Source organism: Hylobates moloch, unplaced genomic scaffold (genome assembly GCF_009828535.3).
Source record: "Hylobates moloch isolate HMO894 unplaced genomic scaffold, HMol_V3 SCAFFOLD_10, whole genome shotgun sequence".
NCBI classification, from domain to species: domain Eukaryota; kingdom Metazoa; phylum Chordata; class Mammalia; order Primates; family Hylobatidae; genus Hylobates; species Hylobates moloch.
In genome coordinates this window covers 31,865,808-31,889,254 of record NW_026652285.1, presented here as the reverse complement: position 1 = coordinate 31,889,254, position 23,447 = coordinate 31,865,808, and the positions used below count along the sequence as shown (strand labels likewise).

Below are 23,447 nucleotides of genomic sequence, written 5' to 3'. Positions count from 1 at the left end.
ATACAAAAATTAGCCGGGCATGGTGGTGCGTGCCTGTGATCCCAGCTACTCGAGAGGCTAAGGCATGAGAATCGCTTGAACTGGGAGGCAGAGGTTGCTGTGAGCTGAGATCATGCCACTCCACTCCAGCCTGGGCAACAGAGCAAGACTCTGTCTCAAAAAAAAAAAAAAGAAAAGAAAATAGAAAGGAGAGGGTAGACAACCAAGATGTTAGAACTGACCAGTATTTATGTACTGTAGATTTTCCAACCAGAATAGGCCTGAAGATTCTGAATATTCAAAATAGTGTTACCTGCCAAATTATTGGGTTTAGCACTGTTGTTTTGTAAATTCAGTGCAATAGGCCAAAATCTTGAGTAAACCAGTATTAATTGCTTACTGCTCAAAATAGCAGAAGCAGTAACTCTACCTGCAGTACCCTAGCCTACCTGTAGGGATTTATGCCAGGAAAACTTGTTTCAATTCTTTTTCCTTGGTAAAATGTTTGGCTTTTGAAATAACACACATTTATAAATGAAGTTCTTAATTATCTTTCTGATTGAAAGTGTCAAGCTCTTATAGATTATTTTTTACACATTTACCAGTGTTTATCATGTGGCAGATACCATCCTAAATGCTTTATAAATATTACCTAATTTAATCCTTACAGCAACCTTATGTGGTACCACTTTTATTATTATCCCCATTTTATAGAAGAAGAACTGTAGCACAGAGAAATTAGGAGATTTGCCCAAGATAACGTGGTAAGTGGTGGAGCTAGGATTCAAACCTAGACAGTATGACTCCAGAATTCATGCTCTTGACTACTATGCTTCCCATATGGTATTTATTTCACTGCATTTATGGCAGATATTTTATATTTATTGGTGCTATTAAATATGCTGTTAATTAATTAACGTTTCCCCTCACTAAACCATAATCTCGCTAACAGCAGAAATTCTGTCTAGTTTTGTTGCTATTGTATTGCCATACCTAGCACAGTGGCTAGCACTTATTTAATAATCAATAAATATTTGTCAAATGAATTGATCAGTCTTTATCGATGATTACTACATTTTTCATTTGCCTGGAACTTACCACTCCCTAAAGTATTCTGCTCTCCGTATTTTCTGTTCATAAGAATATGCAGAGCAGTTGATTATCTTCTGGGTTATTTAGCCCTTTAGCTCTCCTGAGGGTAGCAGAGGACTCCTTGGTTTTCCTTTGGATGGAAGCTTCCTGACTTTCTACTTGTGGAACTAGGACCAGTGTCCTTGACATGGGCTTCCTCCAGGAAGAAATCGGACAACCGCCCAATGACAGCAAGTAAAGAAAGTACACTCGCCTGTAATCCCAGCACTTTGGGAGGCCAAGGCGGGCGGATCACGAGGTCAGATCGAGACCATCCTGGCTAACACAGTGAAACCCCGTCTCTACTAAAAAAAAATACAAAAAATTAGCCAGGTGTGGTGGTGGGCACCTGTAGTCCCAGCTACTCGGGAGGCTAAGGCAAGAGAATGGTGTGAAGCTGGGAGGCGGAGCTTGTAGTGAGCTGAGATCACACCACTGCACTCCAGCCTGGGCAACAGAGCGAGACTCCATCTTATTAAAAAAAAAAAGAAAAGAAAGTACACTGCGACCTTCAATTAGTGAACTGATTTCATTCTGCACCTTCTCCATTCCTCAAAAGGAAGCCTAAATCTGAATCTTCCTTTTTCAAAATTTCACGTTAGAAACAATTTGTTGTTGTTGTTCTCACATAACAGGCAGTTCCATTCTGAAAGATGGCTGGAGTGTGATTACTCCTGCTCCCTTTAGGAATTTTTTTTTTTTTTTTTAAAGATAGAGTTTCCCTCTGTCACCCAGGTTGGACTGCAATAGCACAATCTTGGCTCACTGCAACCACCACTTCCCAGGCTTACGTGATTCTTGTCCCTCAACCTCCCAAGTAGCTGGGACTACAGGCATGTGCCACCATGCCTGGTTAATTAATTAATTAATTAATTTTATTTTTAGTAGAGATAAGTTTTGCCATGTTGGCCAAGCTGGTCTTGAACTCCTGGCCTCAAGTGATCTGCTGGCCTTGGACTCTCACAGTGCTGGGATTACAGGTGTGAGCCACCACGCCCAGCCTCCCTTTAGAATCTTGATTCACCAAAGGAAAGCACGGAAATGGTATGGAAATCCTCCCTTACTACAGAGACAGATCCATTTGTTCTGTCCACAAAAAGGCTGCAAAGGAGGACCTTATCTGCCTCAGCAGCCTTTTTTCACACTGATCACCTCTTTTTAGCAGGAGGCAGTTACGAAGAATGGGGAGAGAAGGAAAGGTACACAAGCTTTACTGGTGAATTTCCAAATATAAAAGTTAAGAGAGCAGTACTCAAATTAGGATTTTCAGATGATAACATAGTGGAGCTTGTACTTGTAAGTACAAAGTATTTACTTTTGAAAAATATATTTCCTTTCCTGATCAGTTGTTTGGTAGGTTAACAATCTGATTGCCAGGTTGATCTGCCATATGTGCATGTACACACACACACACACACACACACACACACACACACACACACTTCAGAGGTAATAACAATGACATACTCAGATACATTTTCCTGAGTTTACCTACGTTCATCTTGTCTGTCCTCACTTTGGCTTTTAAATAGAGACATTGCAGAGTAGACCAACTATAATTCCATGGAATTTCTATAAAGGAAATAAAGATTCAGAATATGAGAATTTCTCATGCTGATACTGTGTCATTCAAAAACATTCTTAAGAAACTTGGAACTTGATCCCTGAAGTCCAAAATGATCTATCTCTAAGACACATACGGTAGTTTGGAATTCACTTTATTTATCTTCATCATAGTTATAGTTTCAAAGCTTGGGAAACAGATTTCATTTCCTGACAACCAAGTTGAAATCGATGACTACAATTGTCAGAAAAATCATCTGAAACCTAGAAATAGGTGAAAGAAATTATTGGGTGATGTTTTAGTACAGTTTTGGGCTTATATCTTTGATTAGTTTTCTATTGACTGGACTATTTTATAACTCGTTAGGGCAGAGGTTAACTTACAGATTTTTATCTAGTAGTGATAAAAATCTTTTATATCTGGTGGAAAAGATGACTCCAAAGTTTATGACTTATTGCACTTTAAGACCTTAATTAGTTTTGTATATCATTCAGAAATCAGATTTTAACATTCCTTTATTAAATTGCCTATAAATATTTAGCTCTTAGTTTTTCATTTGAACTGATCTTAATATCTTACTGGTTCTCTCATTAATTAATAAATTAAATAAAATATTGGAGACCTATTAATTTCATATTTATATAAAAGTCGAATTTTTTAATACTTGGAAAAATTATACTTTATCAAACCCCATGATTTGCTATACAGACATATCCTTCTTTGCTTCCTATTTTTCTCTCCATTCTTAACCCAACTCAAAAAAGGCCAATAAAGTATATGTATTTTAATCAATTTCTTTCAGGTCCCCTAAAGTATAGATGAGTCAAGACTAGAAAACTTCATAGGTATTTTCACCTCAATTTTCCCAGACATCCCAACATAGGGGAAAAATAATCTTGAGAGAGGTGTAAAGTCTAACTAAAATGGTGTTCCCAGCCATGATATATTCAACAGCTAGAAAAAAAAAATAACCTTGACAATTGTGATCACTTTGGAAAGATAATACATCTTCTAGTTCTGCCCTCAGTGAGTCTCAAGTGACCTCATTATGAATACAATTTGTATTTCAGGAATCTAGGCAGAGTTGCATCCTAAACCTTTAGGAGCTAGAAAGTTAACAGCAGTCAGATAAAAACTATAGGAAATGAAGTGCTGGGCATTGTGACAAATTGGTAAGCAAATGCTTCCTATAAAAGTATCCAGATTTTTTTTTAAAAGAAAATTAAATACGGTGCAGGCCAAACAAAATTTACTTGTGTTTGTGGGCTGCACATTTTGTACCCCCACTTCAGGTCTGTCTCTTCTATCCACAGAATCTGTGTTCTCCTAAACAATGTTAGCAGTTCCAATATCACCATTTTCTGGGCACCCAGACCTACTCCCAGTTGCCTGTACTCCCAGAGCATGCATGGGGTTCCTACCACGGCTGAAAAAGGAAAGCCAAGGATGGGATGGCCTGAAGTTCTGGAAGCTCTCCCACCCCTTCAGGGCCACTAGCAGCTTTGAGAGGGTAGTCTGGCCAAATCCCTATAAGCAGCACACCTTGAAATGTGAAATGGGTATAAGGCACATACCAGCCAACTAGGGGCCTGAGTAATGACTGTTCCAGTTGGAACCACGTGCTCATCAATCTTGCAATGTTTTCTGCACACACATCATGTCACATGGCAGCCAACTGGAAAGTATATTTAAGCTGTTAAACTCAGAGAAGGCATGGAAGAATGTGAAAGGAAAGGAGGAAGAACTGAGGTGTAGAAGGAAAAAGGGAAGAGATGGAGCAAAAAATAGATTAGACGGTCTCTTTGAACCTATTCTAGTTCAGAGGGCTGCTTGATTCACAAACTGTTCTAAAAAATTAAATTTTAAAAAGTGGACTAGGAGCCAGAAAATTGGGTTTTAAGGTCTGCTACTAATTAACAACAATGTGACTTGGGATAAATTATTAACAACTTTCTGCCTCAAATTTCTAAAATAATTTTTTAAAAGTAAATAACTTAGATACAGGGTGGAGAAAGACCAGTTAATAAATAAATTTGTCAGAAGAGGTTTAGGAGTACTTACGTATTTAAAATGAAGTATAGCATTAGTCTTCATTATGGGGCTACGATAGAAGAGTTGTGAGAGAAATTAATTAATGTATGAAATTGCCTGCCACAGTGCTTGGCACAAAGTACTCCATCAATAAATAGCAATGGTTAAATATTTTAACATACATACCCACCATATAAGTAAAACAATTTAAAGTCTAATAATATTGTGTTACAGAAAAAATGGAACCACTAGAACACTTATATATTGGTGGTGGTATTAAAAGTTGGACAACCACTTTAGAAAACAATTTGGCCTTATCTAAAAGGTTGATCAAGCATGTACTCGATATCTTACCATGTCCATTTTTAGGTGTATATCCTAAAGAAACTTTTTATTACCATGTCCATTTTTAGGTGTATATCCTAAAGAAACAAGGATGTATGTAATAGCACCGCTTATAACAGCAAAACTGGAAACCAGCAAATGGTTATTAACAATAAGATCAATAAGTATCTTCTAGTATGGTCATACAATGGAAAGCTATACAGCAGTGAAAATCAGTGAATGACATCAACATTGATAAATCTCAGGAGTATAATATTTAGGGAAAAAATTTGAAGAAGAAGACATACAGTATTATATCATTTACATACATAAAGTTAAAGATCAAGGTAAACCTATAAATAAAAGTAAGAAAATAAAAAATAGAAAATTTAGGATAGAGGTTAGAGAGAAGGAAAGGGGTAAGATAGAGAATACTGGGAGCTTCAAGCTATACGTGTGCTTCTGTTATTGTTAACTCTTTACAACTACACATTTGTTATAAACTTTATATCTATTCAATATATAATAATAAAAAGCTGAAAAAAATTAAGTGAATTCACCAACTATGGGAAAATATTCTTCCTATCTTATTCAGGAGAGTAATTTTCAAAATAATCTTTACTGAAATATTATGTCCAATTTGGGGCACTAAATTTTAAAAAATGTTTTGAGATTTTAAATTTACAGAGAGTTGCAAAAATAATACAAAGAATTTCTATATACCTTTCACCCATACTTTATCCTTATATTAGTATCTTTCAAACCATAGAATAATTAACAAACAAATTAACCTTGGCATAATACTATTAACTACAGTATAGAATTTAATATTTTAGGCCAGGCACGGTGGCTCACGCCTGTAATCCCAGCACTTTGGGAGGCCGAGGCAGGCGGATCATGAGGTCAGGAGATCGAGACCATCCTGGCTAACATGGTGAAACCCTGTCTCAACAAAAAATACAAAAAATTAGCCAGGCATGGTGGCGGGCACCTGTAGTCCCAGCTACTCAGGAGGCTGAGGCAAGGGAATGGTGTGAACCCAGGAGGCAGGGCTTGCAGTGAGCTGAGATTGCACCACTGCACTCCAGCCTGGGTGACAGAGTGAGACTCCATCTCAAAAAAAAAAAGAATTTAATATTTTACCATTTTTCCCACAATTATCTTTTTTTGTTCCAAGAACCAACCCAGGATCCCATATTGCATTTAGTTGTTATGTCCCTTTAGTCTGCTCCAACCTGTTACTGTTCCTCATTCTTTCCTTGCTTTTTATGACCTTGATACTTTTGAAGGGTACTGGCCAGTTGTTCCGTAGAATATGACTAAACTTGGATTTGTGTGATGTGCCCTTCTCAGTGCATGATATCATGAGGAAACATGCTGTTGCTATGTATTCTTGGTGGTGTGTGAATATAGATCACTTGGCTAAGATAGTGCTTTCCAGACTTTCTGCTGTAAGTTTACTATTTTTTCTCTTTGTAATTACTAAATATTTGCAGACACAGTCATGACATTTTAAAAAGCATGTTGAAAAACCTAAGAGTAATAAAAGAGGTGCCAAACAGAAGTTAAGGAATAGCACTAGCCTCTATAAGACATAGTTGTAGGAACTAAAGTTCTTTCACTTAGGAGAATCCAAAGGTAGAAATAACCTGTCCAACCTTGAGTTGATAGTCTCCAAGCTTCCTAAACTGTACACGAAATTGCATAACATAGATGACCGAAACTAGGGGTTGGGAATAGGGTGCTGACCTATTACCCTACAGTCTTCCAGTTGGTGTTACACTACAAACTGACTTCAAGTTCCCCTAAGCCACAGTTGTGATTCTGTGCTGCTAGCATCCTGCATCCACCACACTTACTTGTACACAAAAGGCTGGTGAATGTGTTAAGCATAAAATATTTAATATTTTGTATTGGGGGCAGACTTTAATGACAAGTCTTTGTTTATATTTAGCTCAGTCTGAAAACCACATAAAATATAGCAAACACAATGAAACACAGAAATGACATAACTGTGACACCAGCATAGCCAGACTCTTACAACTAAAATAACCTAGACCGTGTCCAAAGAAGTCATAATGGACACTCAATGAATAAATCTGTCTCCTGGAGAAAAAATCTCATCATCAACAAAAAAACCAGCACAGGGCCAGGCACAGCGGCTCATGCCTGTAATTCCAACACTCTGGGAGGCTGGGGTGGAAGGACTGCTTGAGGCCAGGAGTTCAAGACCAGCTTGGACAATGTAGTGAGATCCCATCTCTATAATTTTTTTTTTTGTAATTAGCCAAGCATGGTGGCTCATGCCTGTAGTCCCAGCTACTTGGGAGGCTGAGGTGGGAGGATCACTTGAGCCCAGGAGTTTGAGCTTACCGTGAGCTATGAAGACACTACTGCAATCCAGCCTGGGCAACAGAGTGAGACCCTGTCTCTTAACAGCAACAACAACAACAAACAAAAGAACAAAAAATATCAGAGGAGATGACACATGAACAGACTCCTGGTTGACTTAAATGCTTTTGAGAACCTTAGGAAAGGGCTCTCACAGAAGCCGATATGCCTATCATTCCCTAAAATAAAAGCTACATTTTCCCCAAACTGTTGTATAAAATCCTAAGAACTTCTAGTCTACTCTGTCCGAGTTTCTCTGAATTAGCTATTACACCCAATGCACAAATCCCTAGAGTTACTCCAGAAATCAAGGTTCCCCATCCTGATTCCCAGCACATGAATCTCAGCAAAGCTAACAATTACAGAAGAAAACAAAAGTTTTTTTTTTTCTAAAGCTATGGAAGAACATATACAAAAAAAAAAAAAAAAAGGTGGGGGGAATAGAAGGCAAGTCTTATCCTAAAATGCATTTAAAAGGCACAGCCCCCAAACTGCCAGCACTCCACAGGACACTTCTCAGTTAAACTCCCTGTCTTGTCCCCTCCTCATTTCAACTACAATGTCTTTCTCACAGCAAAACACTCTAGGAAAACCTTCTAAACCTAGGAACTTTAAAATTCTGGGAGTGGTGGGAAGATGTTCAAAGAGCTACTAGTCTATGATGCCATTTAGATGACTAGATCTCCTTCAGTTTATTACTTCTGATTCCCAGCTTTTGAGAATTTGCCAAATTCTTTTATTGTAGGTTTTTTTTTTCTGTTTCCTCTACTGAAGGAAAATGAGTGAGTCTCAAAACCCTCATTTACAACTTTCTCCTTCCCAAAGTGGTTCACGGACCCCCTAATAACTTTTCAATAAGCGTAGCTTTGGTTTCAAATAGTTTAAAGCAAAGAGCTGAAGACGAATATAAAATAATATTTAAACACAAAATGGAATAGAGAGGAATCTTCAAAACACTAGTTTCTTAGCTACCACCTTTTTCTATTTCCAAACTCACAGTCTCCCTCGGGAGTTCTCAGTCTATAAGGCAGGCTTTATAAAGTAACTATGTGCTATAAATATCCCTCTTTTCTGTCTAGAGTTTTCACTTGGGTCTGAACAAATATTGGAGGTCACACAATCTCCTTCTGGCACTTGTAACTTCTCAATCTCACAAAGTAAACTCCTTACTAGGTAGCATAATACTGATCTTTTGGGATGGCTTATCTTCTATTTCTTTCGGTCTATAAAAATGACTTAATGTTTACTGAGCTAGTCTTAACTATTTTGCACATAGTAGGTAGTTAACAATGTTTGTTGGCCGGGCGTGGCGGCTCACTCCTGTAATCCCAGTACTTTGGGAGACCGAGGCAGGTGGATCACCCGAGGTCAGGAATTCGAGACCAGCCTGGCCAACATGGTGAAACCCTGTCTCTACTAAAAATACAAAAATTAGCCGGGCATGGTGGCATATGCCTGTAAATCCAGCTACTCAGGAAGCTGAAGCAGGAGAATTGCTTGTACCCAGGAGGTGGAGGTTGCAGTGAGCTGAAATCAAGCCACTGCACTCCAGCCTGGCTGACACAGTGAGACTCTTTCTCAAAAAAAAAGTTTGTTGAAAAGCATCTTAGAAACCAAGTGTTGTGCTTTCCTTTAAACAAGTGCTATTGGTTTTAAAATTAGGAGCAAGGGTGAGATTAAAAAAAAAACAAAAAACTCTAACAGGAAGTTTGGAAACCTCAGTTCTGTTTCTTAGCTTGGAATCTTAAATCACTTATATCTAAAACAAATGATTCATTCCCAGTTTTCTAGCTTTTCTCATCTACAATAAAAGGCAATACCTCTCACTTTCCTTCCTTACTCAAGAAAATAATGTAAAGCAGGGGTTTTCAAGAGGAGTTTTGAAAGGGGAGGTTTCTCAGAGGCTGAAGTAGAGTTAAGTGTGAAGGGGAGAAGGAAGAGCAAGAGGAGGGCACTTTCTCTCACTCGGCTTGAATAACTGCTTTTATCTGGAATTTTCCATATATTTTCCACTGAAAAAGTAGAAATGGGGCCTGCTTTTTCTCAGCGGCAGGAAGGAAACTAATAGTCTGGTTTAAAAAACAAGAGACACAAAAATAAAGTGCTTTTATGATTGGTTCCTATGGGTCCCATTTATTCAATGTTCTAGTTATATTCATGTTTAGAAGGATTTATAACAAATTAGTAACAGTAAAGTAACGAAGTAATTGGGAGGCAGAACACTGGGGTAGAAGGGAGACTCAATTTTCACTCTATATCTTTTTGGCTACTTAAGGTTTTGTAAAACTTTGTGCGTGAATTGTTTTTTCAAAAAATGTGAAGACTACAACTTCCTGTAAACAACATTCAGTGCAGGGATGATATATGTCTCTTTAGAGAAACAGAACCAATAGAAGTTATCTATCTATCTATATAGAAAGAGATATATTTATATATACATATATAAATATCTATATATACAGATAAAAATATACATCTCAGGAAACTCAGGTAGGACTTTTAGAGTCTTGAGGCAGGATTCCTTCTTTTTTGGTAAACCCCAATTTTTGCCCTTAAGACCTTCATCAGATGAGGCTTGCTCACATTATAGAGGGTAACCTCCTTTACATAAAGTCAACTGATTGTAGATGTTAAGCACACTTACAAAATACCGTCACAGAAAAAACTAAAATTTTTATTTTTATTTACGTTTTGGGGACGGAGTCTTGCTCTGTTGCCCAGGCTGGAGTGCAGTGTGCCATCTTGGCTCACTGTAACCTCCACCTCCTGGGTTCAAGTGATCCTTCCACCTCAGTCTCCCACGTAGCTGGGATTACAAGCAGGCACTACCACGCCTGGCTAATTTGTTTTTTTTTTGAGATGGAGTCTCACTCTGTCGCCCAGGCTGGAGTGCAGTGACACAATCTCGGCTCACTGCAAGCTCCGCCTCCCAGGTTCACACCATTCTCCTGCCTCAGCCTCCTGAGTAGCTGGGACTATAGGTGCCTGCCACCATGCCCGGCTAATTTTTTGTATTTTTAGTAGAGACAGGGTTTCACGGTGTTAGCCAGGATGGTCTCGATCTCCTGATCTCGTGATCTGCCTGCCTCGGCCTCCCAAAGTGCTGGGATTACAGGCGTGAGCCACCACGCCCAGTCACGCCTGCCTAATTTTTGTATTTTTAGTAGAGACGGGGTTTCACCATGTTGCCCAGGCTGGTCTCGACTCTTGACCTCAAGTGATCTGCCTGCCTTGGCCTCCCAAAGTTCTGGGATTACAGGTGTGGACCACAGCACCCAGCCAGAAAAACCTAAATTAGTGTTTGATTAAATAATGATACTATGGCCCATAGATGCTGAAAATAAATAAATAAATAAATGATAATACTGTCAGAGGTGTTTAAACCAGAGCAACTCCATTTTGAATACAGCCTTGGTAAAATAAGGCTGAAACCCACTGGGCTGCATTGTCAGACAGTCAGGCATTCTAAATCACAGGATGAGATAGGAGGTCGGCACAAGATACAGGTTATAAAGACCTTACTGACAAAACAGGTTGCAGTCAAGAAGCCAGCTAAATCCCACCAAAACCAAGTTGGTCATGAGAGTGATCTCTGGTCGTCCTCACTGCTACACTCCCAACAGTGCCACGACAGATTTACAAATGCCATGGCGATGTCAGGAAGTTACCCTATATGGTCTAAAAAGGGGAGGCATAAATAATCCACCCCTTGTTTGGCACGTAATAAAAAACCCCATAAAAAATGGGCAACCGGCAGCCCTCGGGGCTGCTTTGCCTATGGAGTAGCCATTCTTTCATTCCTTTACTTTCCTAATAAACTTGCGTTCACTTTGCTGTATGAATTTGCCTCAAATTCTTTCTTGCGCAAGATCTGAAAACCCTGTCTTGGGCTTTTCTGTAGAGACAGGGTCTCGTTATGTTGCTCAGGCTGGTCTCAAATACCTGACCTCAGGCGATCCTCCCACCTCAGCCTCCCAAAGTGTTGAGAGGCGTGAGCCCCTGTACCTGGCCTTATGGCCATGTCTCTTGTCAGGCAGTCCCTCTTACAAAGTTGTCTCTAGCTGGGCTCTGGTAACAATATTCCCACCTTTCCCCTTCAGGTCTAGAAGTGCTACTGATTCACCACTGTTGCTAGTCTGTTTCACCATTCCTTGTTAGTCTCCTTAACACTGACCATACCTGTATATGGGTTCTTTTCAGTTCCACCATTTTAAATATCAACTATTTTTCTGCCAGGACTGTGATACACTAGGAAAATAATAAATGGCATATTTTCTTCTCCTTTATACTTCCATTCATTCACTTCCCAAGAATCTCCTCTTTTTCCTCTAATTCAAAGCTTCCCATCCTCCCAAGTCCAACAAGTCTCTCTAAATACTCCCTTACCTACAGAGCAACACTGTTGTTACCACTCTTGTGTGGAACCTAGTGTGACATTAGCACTCTTGTCCTTCTAGCTCTATGACTGTTCAGCTTTGCCAGTCTGGTTATCACAGCAGGGCAATAAGCTCCTTAGGGGTAGGGAACTTTAGCAATTAGAATCTCAAGTGATAAACATATTTTAGCTGGAAGGAGGCTTAGAGGTTACCTTGTTTAACTTCCTTATTTTACAGATGAGGAAGTTCAGGCTCACACAGGGAAAAAATCTTTCTCACACAGCTATATAGTGGCAGAGTTAAATCTAGAATACAGATTCTTCCTACTACTTCACCATGCTTTGACGCTGCACTGGGTAATGAGTAGGCACTTAATATGCTGAAGACTCATTCTTAAATTTATAAGGGGTTTTTGTCTCTTTTTGTTCAATGCTAGGCCTCATGTCTAGATGAATACCTGGCACATAGTAAGCGCTCAAAAAATATCTGTTGCATTTGAACCTAATACCAAGCAAGACAAATTCCTTGGAAGTTAATTAGAACTCAGAGGATCATTTATAATAATCCCCTATACACTTAGAGAAAATGTATAGTTTTCAAAGTGCTTTCATATATATGAGCCCATTTGATCCCTCTGAGGTAGACATGGCAGGAATTACTAGTCCTAGATAACAGATGCAAGTTATTGAGGCTCTGAGAAGTTAAAGGTCATCTCCTGACTAGAATGTAGCAGAACTGGGCCCAATCTTCTGCCTCCTACTTCAATACCATCTCCACTATTTGTTGCTTCTTCAACGTTGACTGTCTGCTTCTGGGCTTGGGAGGATCATTCAGGGAGTTAGTCTGAATATTCACAATGAATACCTCGGTGACAACTTAAGCTGAAAGATGTAATTTTTCTTTCTTAAAAGTCCATTGTTAAAGGTACTTCTGTTCTAATTCTGATTAGATATAGCCTACAGAAATTAGTGGCTAATTCAAATCTGAAAGCTTGCTGAAGCCATGGGTAGCCAGCCAGACTTTGACTCTTCCCTCTAGAGTAGGTATCCTACGCCAAAGAGTGGGAGGGAATGATAGCAAACGTGCCACTTCAGATCAAGTATGGGACAAGGATTATGACTTCTTAGAGAATCTGCACAGTGCTGGAAAAGTGGAAAACTCCCTGAGTCAACAAGAATGTGCAATTGCTGGAGGTCTGGGGGTATCTGCTTCATGAAATAACTGGAAAAATGTGTGCCCTTTAGGAGTTGCATGGGGGATAAAGCCCCCCTTTCTTAGATAATCTCGACAAATATGTCCTCTGTGGGAGTGTCTGGAAAACCAGTACACTAGAATATGGGGAGTGGTCTCAAGAAAGTATAAGGATGGACAGCTACTGGAAATACTGAGAGGGGACAGAGTTTCTCTTCAAGGAATAATAGGAGGCAGAAGGCAATAACTTCTACTCGGGCACCCACTTTGGGCGCCTCTTGCTCACCGTCGCCGCCCAGCCTCCGACTCCAGCAACTGCCATCCTAACGCACCTTCCTGCGCAGGCGCCCTAGAGACCCAGGTGCCGGCCTAGAGTAGAGCCCCGCCCGCAAACCACGCCCATCTCCCATGAACCCGCCTCTGGCCACACCCCTGCCCTCAGGTGCGGGACCCACTCTGTATTTCCATGGAGAGGGCCCCTAGCTGCCGATCTGGCTTTGAAGTACCCGAACTATGCTGGCCGCTGAGGGAATGGAGACAAAACACTTAGATCCTGCCTTTGGGTAGATCACAGGCTGATGAGGGGAGAGAGACAAGTAAATTATAACAATGTAGAGTGCTGTGGGGAGGCGTCCAGATAGCAGAGCCTAGAAAGCAGTGGAAAAAGCTGGCAGACTTTCCAGCAAGGGGAGCAGCATGTGCAGGCACGGAGGGGTAGGAGCACACAGTGCTTGTCGGGGACCTGCGGGAGCAGTGCTTTAGAATAGCTGCAGGGTAGGGGCAAGGGGGGCGGTGCCGGCTGCGCTATCTTGGAGGGTCTTGGAGTTTCAGCCTGGAGGCTATCGGTGACCACTGAATAGTTTAATAGGAGAAAGACTTTATTAGAGTGTGTGAAGAGAGCAGGGTGAGAACGGAAGCAGGGGATTATCACAGTAACTCAGGCAGAGGACCTAAAAGCTGCCACGACTCTTGTTGTGGTGGGAACTTGAGGAGACCCAATGGATTCAAGAGGTAATTTTGAGGCAGAAATGTTAAGTGGCTGGCTTGGAAGAGGAGTGGGGAGGAGGAATTTTTTAAATGAGCAACTGAACTCTAAGGATTTATTTAGCAAGCAGTGGAAACGGAGCTAGTTCCCTGGCTGGTGCCCCGTTAGTCTCTGACCCACAAGTAGTGATAGTGCAGGTTGAAAGAGTAGGTGAGCACTATCCTTCTTGTTTCAGCTTTTTCCATTTCCATGCCATGTGGCCTTTTACCTTATTTCTTCCCCTTTGGGAGTAGGCTTTCTACTGCAGCTCTTCTTCCTTGAATAGAGCCTGAATGAAAGGCCAAGGTACAGTCCTAAGCCTAATCTTCTGTCCTGTCTGTGGCAGCCTCAGTCCTCTGCCAAGATGGGCAGGCACACCTCTCCCCAGTGGGCCCCTGCCTTGTCCTCACAACCCAGGCTGTGATCTGTCCTAGCAATTCTAGACAAAGGGAAGAGAAGCATGGACTAGTTTTCACCAGAATACCTCTCCTGCTACTCTTTTGGACCTTTTGCAGGAAGCTGGTGCCTTAGGTCCCATGACTCTGTTAATTAGATTGGCAGTCTCAGGTCTAGGACAGGATGTTAGCCCAGTGGTGTTTATCCGGAACCACTTTAGGCTTCACCCACTGGCTGTCAGGTATAGGGGTGGAGGAGTGTGAAGCAGCAAAGGACCATTAGGCCAAAATCTACCATTACAGAGGACAGTCATTTCCATGGCTTTCCACACATTAGCAGAATTACCAAACCCCAAAGGCTGCTATAAGATAATTTATTACAGACTAGCCTATAATCTCCTGTAACAGTGGCACATATAATAATTAACAACAGCAAAGATGCTTGGTTTCTTGTTTCATGTAATGGCCAGTACATCTGTGGACAATGTCGAGTCCTCAGGAAGTCCAGGAAGCTGCTACAGAGGAAATCCAAGAACCATGTCACATCTCTCAACAAGTCTTGGGAAGTCCATCTGACTCTCTGAAACAGTTTGTCTCTGACCTCCCAGGGAGTGTTGAGGGCTGCCTCCATCCAGCCTGTACAGAGGGATCAGAGTCCAGGCTCCTTCTATAGGGTTGAGTATCTGAGGGGAATAGCAAATGACCCAGATGAAAGAGAGAGAGAGACCAAAGGCTAGATTCTTTCTGCAAGGTGGAGGATGGCTAGAAGGCAGTGACCACAGATGAGCAGGACTTTATTTCTAGACTGGTTTCTACAATTTTTGGCTTTGTTCAGGGCCCACCCAAGGAGAAAATACTCCTGGATCCTTCAACTAGCCCTCAGGTAGATACATGTTAGAACAGCCTGTCACGTCCTGAAGCATCACTCCCCTGCCTAGAGGAGTGAGGCAGGGAGACTCCCAGGCAGGTGGCCCCTAGTGCCTGGGGTCCAAAGAAAATATTCTTTTCAGGGCTTTGAAGCACCACGTGAACCTGATTCTACTCATGATACAATCTGGGGAAAGGGATTAGCACAGTTCATTTCTAGAAGGTATCTTGTTCAGTTTCAAAGCCTTGTTCTCACTGGAGCCACAGAAAATCAGTGGATTCTACTCAAGGGACAGTCTAAATTCTATTCTGTGTTCTCCTGCCCTGGCCATACTCCAATCCAGACCACAGGGCTCAGCAACAGGCTCAACTGACTACCCAGCCAGCCAGGCACAAGTTCCACACCCTCTAAACTTGTTCTTCTAATGATTGGTATGTATGTGTCTAACTGGATAAGGTGTGGCATGGAGATGGGTAGAGGTGGGATGAGGAGTGGAGGGGTGTCTACCAAGAATGGCTGACACTCTCAGAAATGTTTGTCCTTCTCTCTTTATGGAAAATCTCTCCATGTGGTAACCCCACATCCCAGCCCCTAGTACCACAGTCTTGCTGGGTCAGGGCTTTATGACCCTTTGTGTGAAAAGCCATATTATCACCACCCCAAATTTTTCCTTAAATATCTTTAACTGAAGGGGTCAGCCTCTTGACTGCAAAGACCCTAAGCCGGTTACACAGCTAACTCCCACTGGCCCTGATTTCTGAAATTGCTGCTGCCGGATTGGCACAGGAGTCGAAGGTGTTCAGCTCCCCTCCTCCGTGGAACGAGACTCTGATTTGAGTTTCACAAATTCTCGGGCCACCTCATCATTGCTCCTCTGAGACAAAATCCGGAGAATGGTCAGGCCTGTCTCATCCATGTGGATCTTCCGGCCCAAGGGGCACCAGCAGGCACAGCTGCCCTTGGCTGTGACATCCCTCAGAGGCATCACAGCCAGCCCTAGCACGCGATCTTCCCGGGCAAAGCAGTAATCCTTCACACATATCTGCAACTCATAGGACTCAGGCCCCTCTTCATTTCCCAGGAGGCTGTGAGCACAAGATAGAAGTTATGAGGCCAGAGTTGAGAGTCTCCAGCTGATTTCACCCTAGTCTGCCATCCCCCTGGGCCCTCCTCTCCCCCAACCCTTCAAGTCTTACTCCCATCCCAGAGTCCTGCAGGTCCCCCCCCCGTAACTTACAAGTGGAATGTCTCATTGTACTTAGGGGCCCAGTTGTTGCTTTTGGATTTGGTTGTGAACTTCCTCTTCTTATCAGTTTGGTGTGGGCCAACCATGGTCACCTCCACGAAAGGCCGGAACATACCCGCTGTCTGCCACTTGAGGTCATTGGCAGCCACCACTGCCCAAACAAGGGAAACCTGTAAGGGATCCCACCAGGAATTCCCAGTTCTTGAACCCCAGGTGATCTTCCCCTTGGAGGAGGGCTGAGCTAGAGGGCTGGGATGAGCAGCCCCTGCTTTTGAGTGATGAGTGAGGCCACTGGGCAAGGAAAGGGCAGACCTGTAAGTCCATCACTCACCTTTCACTGTGACCTTGTGCTCCCCAGTACCAGGGTGTGTAAACAAGTCCACCTGAATAGAGACTTCTCCCACAGGATCGTCCACACCAGACCCTGAGGGACAAATGGAGAGATGATCCCCCATTGGAGAACTCTAGGAGGTAAAACTGAGGGGTGAGGAGGCCACCACCCTATACCCAAAAGCAAGAAGCAATCACCACAGTAACCATTGGAAGTAAGCAATAGGAGAAGGGAAAGAAATGGGATAAAGAACAAGGCTGTGTCTTGTAACACAAGTTAAGGTGACAGCATCTTAGGCACATTTTCCAAAAGTGCACTAAGACTCTCTCTCAAGGATCCCCAAAACTCTATCTCCTAGGCTGAAGGACTTTTCACTGAAAGATGTTGGGGTAGGGCAGTGCTATCACCTTGTATCTGTGCCTGGGAATTATGTTGACCGGGTGGTGTCTCTAAATGGAAAAATGTGGGTCCTCTCTAGCCAAAAGCAGCAACCTCCCACCTATGCCCAGGATTCTTAGAGGTCCCTGCTTGGGAGGCTGCAGGATTCCTAGAGTCCCTGCTTGGGAGGCTGCTGTGCTCTGAAAGACTTCATCCCCCTCAAACCTGGGCCCCTCTATAGAATGAACTCCCCAGTTCCAATCTCTGAAAAGAGCCAATCTACAGGCTCCCCTTAGCAGAGACCCCACTCTATTTTAAGTAAACACCTGGCCGGGTGCGGTGGCTCACGCCTGTAATACCAGCACTTTGGGAGGCTGAGGCGGGGGGATCACGAGGTCAGGAGATTGAGACCATCCTGGCTAACACGGTGAAACAGAATTGATGACCTGGAGGGGGGCCTGAGTGACCGAGATTGCCATTATCCGCCCTGGGGAAAAGAACATGTGTCTCAAAAGAAATTAGCCGGCGGTGGTGGCGGGCGCCTGTAGTCCCAGCTAGTAGGGAGGCTGAGGCAGGAGAATGGTGTGAACCTGGGAGGCAGAGCTTGCAGTGGGCAGAGATCCCTCCACTGGACTCCAGCCTGGACGACAGAGCGAGACTCCGTCTCAAAAAAAGAAAAAAAGAAAACACCACAATCTTACACCCCAGAGAAAATCCTTCTTTGTCCTGAGGCAGAGGGGTGGGAGAATGCTGAGAATACGACAGAGATCAACAACAGAACCCCTTCCTGGGCTATATGAAGGCATTACCCATCTCTAAGACTTGAGATAGAGCTCCTAAACTTTGGCAGCTGGTTCCCCGACCCCCAGCATGAGTTGCTCATTCTAGCTCCCAGGGGTCAGTGTTAGCTAATATTAGATCCATATCTGCATGGTGTACAACATACCCTTTTCCGGACGAATGTCCTCATTAGCAGTAAATCTAATACCTTTCCCATCATGCACTGAATGAGGACAGGCAAGTCAGAGGTAGTAGCAGCAGCAGAACAGAGAAAGAAGAATCCGTTAGCAGTCTAAGGAGTTAACAGCCATTCAAAGCAGCTCTACACATATTCTGAGGGAGCACAGAGGTGGGGCAGAGTGGAGAAAGAAGTGAAAGAGCTGGAGTCAGTGTGTGAATGCTCCAAATTAGACTTCATAGGTCAGAGACCAACCAAATCATGGGCAGAAACCGTAGAAAAATACAGAGAGGAGGTATCTGAGACCAGCAGGACAAGAGAGAGGCTGTAGGCTTTAATTTCCTAGACCCTTAAATGATAGAAATGATAGAAAATGCACACACATACACATGGATTCTTCCCGCAGTTGCCAACCCTGCTCTCATTATATGTGTGCTCATTCCAGGCTCTCCTCGTCTTTTATCAAGCTTAAAGCTCAATGCTTCTAAAAAGCCTTTCTGGATTAACTCAGATCTTCCTTGATGGTGTATGCCTGCACATGTACCCAGCTCTGTAAAAGTTCTCCCTGTCCACTTAAGTGAGACTCACAGCTCTTCTTTTGCTCTCTATTCTTCCCTCCCTGGATTGGAAATGAGAACAGATGGGGAATAGAGCAGTACTTTTGGTCCCTTCCATTTTCTCACTTGCCATCACCAGTCTACCTGCTTAGAGCCCTCTCCCCTCTAAGTCAGCCCTGTGCCCCAGATTCACACACAGCTCAGTAATGCCTAAGCGCCAACTTCCCCCACCAGGTTCACTCCCCCAGGCAGCCTGCTCAGGTTTCCTTGGAACAAGCAGTAACAAATGTGCCTGAGGTGCCTCCTGGGAGGGCTCTGCTCCAGCGTCAGAATTTCAACCCGAGCTACATCTATGCAGATGTGTTTTGTTTTGGACAGGCCACACTGGAGGTAAAGAGGGGTTCTGAGGACTGAAAGTCACTGGGAGGAAACCGGCTTCCTGGGTCCCCTGTGTGTAAACAACACCCCTGAGACTGGAGCCTCAGCTGTGCACAGGGCCCCAGGATCCACACCCTCCCTTCAGCAGCTGCCATGGTTTGCCTCTCTTCCTTGTCTCCCTATCCATGCTGCAGAGTCTGGAAAGTCTTTTGCCTTCTCTCCCCAGGACAACTCCCAGCAAAGCTCCCCACACTATGAGCCTTCACATTTCTCATGGCTTCCATTCATTCTCAAGGCTTCCTCATAGATTTTTCCTTCTTGCCGCTTACCAGTCAGGGTATACTCCTTGAGTTTAATAAACATGCATGGGCCAGGTGATGTCTGGGAAAAGAAATCTTAGACATATTTCCCAGGCCTCTGTGATTCTCCTGCCTGGTAATGGGTATGGGGTGGAGGTAAGTACTGAGGTCCCATCAAGCATTCCAGATCTGAATTTGAAGGGCTCTCTGAAGAAGTAACTGGATCTGCTCCCAAGGGCATGAAGATACAGACTCCCTGGGGGAAGATGTGTATCAGAGAGGAGAGGTGGAAACCCAAAGCCCTCAGGGCCTTACCTTGGGTGGTCTGAGAGCGCACAAAGGTCTTGATAAGAGTGTCAGTAGTCTGTGTGTACAGAGACAAGGCATAGCGTAGAGACTGCAGATCTGGGCTCTTCTCCAGGAAGGTTTTCTTCAGCCCATTGCCTCCTGCATGGAAGTATTGCTGCAAGATAAAAGAGCACCTGTGACTGCTTCATCCCCTTACAGAAAGCAGCTCCCCAACATTGTCCTCAGAGAAGCAAGAAGACTGTGAGAATAGGCTGTTTAGGAACACCCACAGAACCAGAGTCATAGGCTCTTGGATGAAGAGTATTATTTGGGTATTTGGCAGGATTGGTAGGGGATGACCACATTCCTGGAGGTATGGCAGTGTTTGAAGGATGTGTCTTTCTGGACAGGCACAGAAATGGAATAGAAGCACTTCAGAAAGGGAGAAGAACCAAAAGTGCTCTTTTACCCATCTGAACCTTAGAGAACTTGAGACCTATGACATACCTCTCCCAGGTGCCTTGAAGCACAGTTCATATGTTCCTGCCTTATATCACCTTATCAATGATAAGCATCTTGAATTTAGGAACCGTATCTGATTCTCTCTGTATCCTTGGCAGTACATAGTAACTCTCTTCTGGATGTGGAGTGTTAAGAGTTGGAGGGACACCTGGTCTGGGAGAATGGAATGCCAGGGCCAAGTGAGTGTGGTGGTAAGACTGTCTGAAAAAGGGGGGGCCTCCACCTTGATGGTGTCCAGGGCGAGATCAAGAACTGCACACTGCTTTGGAGTGAGATTCCGTGTTTCCTCTCGCACCATGTGATCCTGTTCAGAGAAATCAGCAGCATCAGGACAGCTCAGGGCAGTCATGAAAGTCTTGCACCCACCTGCCAGCCCACAGTGCATATTCATCTCCTCCTTTTCCTCTTCAGTCTCCAAAGCTCCAATTTCCTTCCCCCCAGTCACCCTCTCTCCATGACTTCAGAAGGACCACACCTGCCAGAAGGACCCCACACCCAGAGTACCTTGAGTTTGGAAAGATGGCTCAGCTCCTTGGCAGCAGTGAAGATCAGCTGGGTGCCCTGGGCAGAGAGAGAATCAGTCAAAAGCAGAGGACCCCAACTCCATCAGGAAGCAGGGAGTGAGGGGAAGTGAGACAGCAGGAGGAAGTAGAAGGAGGTGTCCTTACCGTCTGGTCAGTGAGTGGGGGCAGAACAATCATCCTCTCCATTGTGTTCATCACCACGCGCCAGAGCTCCTTCAGTACACGCTTCAGAACCGTCTTCTCACACACAGTGGCAAAGAGGGTGAGGCTGCAAGTCCAGGCAACAGGTGAGGCCAGGGTGAGAGTTTGGGAACCCCTCTCCCCAAGGGGCTCCCCTGCCCGATGGCATCTGCTTTGCTCATCCCTACAGGATAGTCCTGAATGCTGTACTCACTTGCTATCCAGGAAGTCCATGAGAGGCCGGAGTACGCTATCTGCATCCTGAGCCGCTGAGGCCCTGGTGTCTGGAGATGCATTCCCTGTGCCCCGAACCTGGCCCAGGATGTCGGCCATTTGTCGAACACACTCATCAATCCGTACCTGGAAACTACACATGTGCCCACAGTGTAGCCTTCCCCTCCCCAAACACATGCTGTCCCTGGAGCGGCACCAGCTATTTGGTCCCATTCCCATATGCTCATGGTGCAGTTCCAGCAGGGACAGTCAGCAGGAGTACAGGGAAGATCCACACACCTGCAGCTATATGGAGAGGTGTGGGGCAAGGGCTCTGGGATTGGCTAGGGACCACATCTGGCTCTGAGGGCCTTGTACTGTGGGGTCACTGACCTGTTTCCAAACACCATGCTGAGCTCATCCAGAACCGTATTCAGTTTCACCTGCAGCTCCTTCAGACTGTCTGCAGCTTCAAGGTCTAGCTGTATTCACAGGAGGTAAGCCTGGCTAGGCTGCTTTTCTTACCCTCTTCTACCCTGCCACACCCCTACTACTTCCTTGCAGGACTTACCCCAATGCCTATTCTTCCCTCGCAGGGCCTTACCCCAATGCCTATTCCTCCCTCGCAGGGCCTTACCCCAATGCCTATCTCAGATTAAGCCAGCCCAGACCCCAAGCTAAATTCCCAGCCTACACCTAGTAAAGAGAGGGTGGAGTTCTATGGCCAAGGAGCTCAGGAATAAAGGGAAAATACAGTGACTCCCAAACCCTAAGACCTACCTCCTTGCCTCCCATGGCCTCAAACATTTTCTCCAGCTGGACCCTCAGTTGCTGCATGTTGTTCATCAGGATGCAGGGCTTTGGGGACAGATGTAGCTGTTGAGTCTTGGCTCCTTTCAGCATAGGGCCCATTAGCCTAGGTTCCCTCCCTCTCTCACAAAAGCCACAGGGACTTTACATATTACATAGATTTCTCCCTAAGCACTAAGAGCTGGGGCCAGTTCAGATAATTCTCCTTCACTAAAAGCAAATGTTTTCATTTTTAAGCTGGGTGGTAGGTACTCAAGTATTCATGTATTATCCTTTATAACTCTTTGAATATCTAAAGTTTTTATACATATATTTAAAAAAAGACTAAGCAAAGGTCTAGCTTAGCAGAGGATAATGTACCAAATGAGACTCACAGGAACTCTGTCAAGTTCTCGTAATTTTGTGGCATGGATCTGAAGCAAAGCCATGGTGGGAATCAGGCATCAGGAGTGTCACCCCAACCCTCAATTCTGAGGACAGCTTCAAAAGCAAGGATTCAAATGTCTTCCACTCTCTTTCTATAAGAGTCCCAGGGCCTGAACCTACCAGTTTCTCCTTTGTGCAATAGGCTGGGAAGTCCTTTGACAAGATGTCTGCATACTGCATCAGCACCTTCCCGATGGTCTGAGAAGAGGAGAAAGGAAAGAAAAGGAAAGGGAATTCTTAGCTCTTCTATGGGGATCTTGCCTGAGGTAGCACTTCTCATCACAGAACAATAACAACAGGGAGGTAAAAGGGGAATCTCACAGTACGGGACAAAGCTCTCTCTCAACCACAGAACAGCACTAAGACAGAACCATCTGTCTGCCCCAGAAACAAGCAAAGGAGAATGGGGGTCACACGAGGCTTTACCAGGAGGCCACAGTGGAGAAGTGCTGAGCTCAGGCCTGTGATGAGACTGTGAGTGTGGTGGTGGTAAGCGGGAGGGAGTAGGAAGAGTTATGGTCACCTTAGCAAACCTCCTCATGTAGTGGGCAAGGATGCTGGGGTCTGGGCATTCCAGCTTCCGGATGATCTCAAAGCTCTGATTGAGTTGTGTGAAGACATCCACCACAGAGCAGGAAAAGAGTGCATGCTCTGATGTCTGCTGGAACTAAGAAAGACCACACACAGGGTCACCATCCACAGCTGCTATCTTTTCCCAAGCTTGTAGAGTTTGAAAAGGCTCTGACCAGCAAGGGTGGCTAGTGGCCCTCAACAGCCCTCCTGTGAACTCCACAGGGCAGGCATAGCCATCCTGGCTAAAGCCCAGGAACTTCTGCCAATAGCTAATTGCTGGGAGACCTGGCCTGAACCCGGTGCAGCCAAAGCCCCTGACTTACTCCATCCTTCTTATCTCGTTCCAGGGCCCCACGCAGGAATTCCAGGGATACATCCTCATTCTCATCCAGCCATTGTAGCACAAACTGCTCAAACCACCTGCAGCCAGAGCAGGAGAACAGGGGGTTAGAACTAGTGGTTGGAATATGCCATTTCCTGACAGCTCCAT

At 44.1% G+C, this 23,447-nt stretch overlaps 2 protein-coding genes across 8 annotated transcripts in view; both read right to left on the bottom strand.

Moving 5' to 3' along the window:
- The window catches only part of LOC116475383 (phospholipid-transporting ATPase FetA-like), a 110,822-nt gene extending 97,492 nt beyond the window's left edge, over positions 1-13,330 (bottom strand). The window contains 3 exon segments of the mRNA XM_058446046.1: positions 2,602-2,682; positions 4,736-4,775; positions 13,274-13,330. Of these exon segments, the coding sequence (XP_058302029.1) occupies positions 2,602-2,611 (10 nt within the window). The 5' untranslated portion in view covers positions 2,612-2,682; positions 4,736-4,775; positions 13,274-13,330.
- A 598-nt stretch (positions 13,331-13,928) lies between these two features.
- UNC13B (unc-13 homolog B) overlaps positions 13,929-23,447 on the bottom strand; it is a 165,889-nt gene continuing 156,370 nt past the window's right edge. For 2 of the 7 annotated variants that reach the window (XM_032164080.2, XM_058445499.1), the window contains exons 19-32: positions 23,281-23,377; positions 22,908-23,051; positions 22,505-22,582; positions 21,929-22,006; positions 21,542-21,630; positions 21,150-21,302; positions 20,900-21,023; positions 20,736-20,792; positions 20,455-20,535; positions 19,737-19,884; positions 18,176-18,232; positions 16,852-16,944; positions 16,512-16,671; positions 13,951-16,359 (exon numbers count right to left, since the gene is read on the bottom strand). In XM_032164080.2, the coding sequence (XP_032019971.1) occupies positions 16,074-16,359; positions 16,512-16,671; positions 16,852-16,944; positions 18,176-18,232; positions 19,737-19,884; positions 20,455-20,535; positions 20,736-20,792; positions 20,900-21,023; positions 21,150-21,302; positions 21,542-21,630; positions 21,929-22,006; positions 22,505-22,582; positions 22,908-23,051; positions 23,281-23,377 (1,645 nt within the window). In that variant the 3' untranslated portion in view covers positions 13,951-16,073. Of the gene's footprint in view, positions 16,360-16,511; positions 16,672-16,851; positions 16,945-18,175; positions 18,233-19,736; positions 19,885-20,454; positions 20,536-20,735; positions 20,793-20,899; positions 21,024-21,149; positions 21,303-21,541; positions 21,631-21,928; positions 22,007-22,504; positions 22,583-22,907; positions 23,052-23,280; positions 23,378-23,447 lie in introns of all 7 variants that reach the window. The other 5 variants (XM_058445500.1, XM_058445503.1, XM_032164081.2 and 2 more) reach the window with 3 other exon arrangements.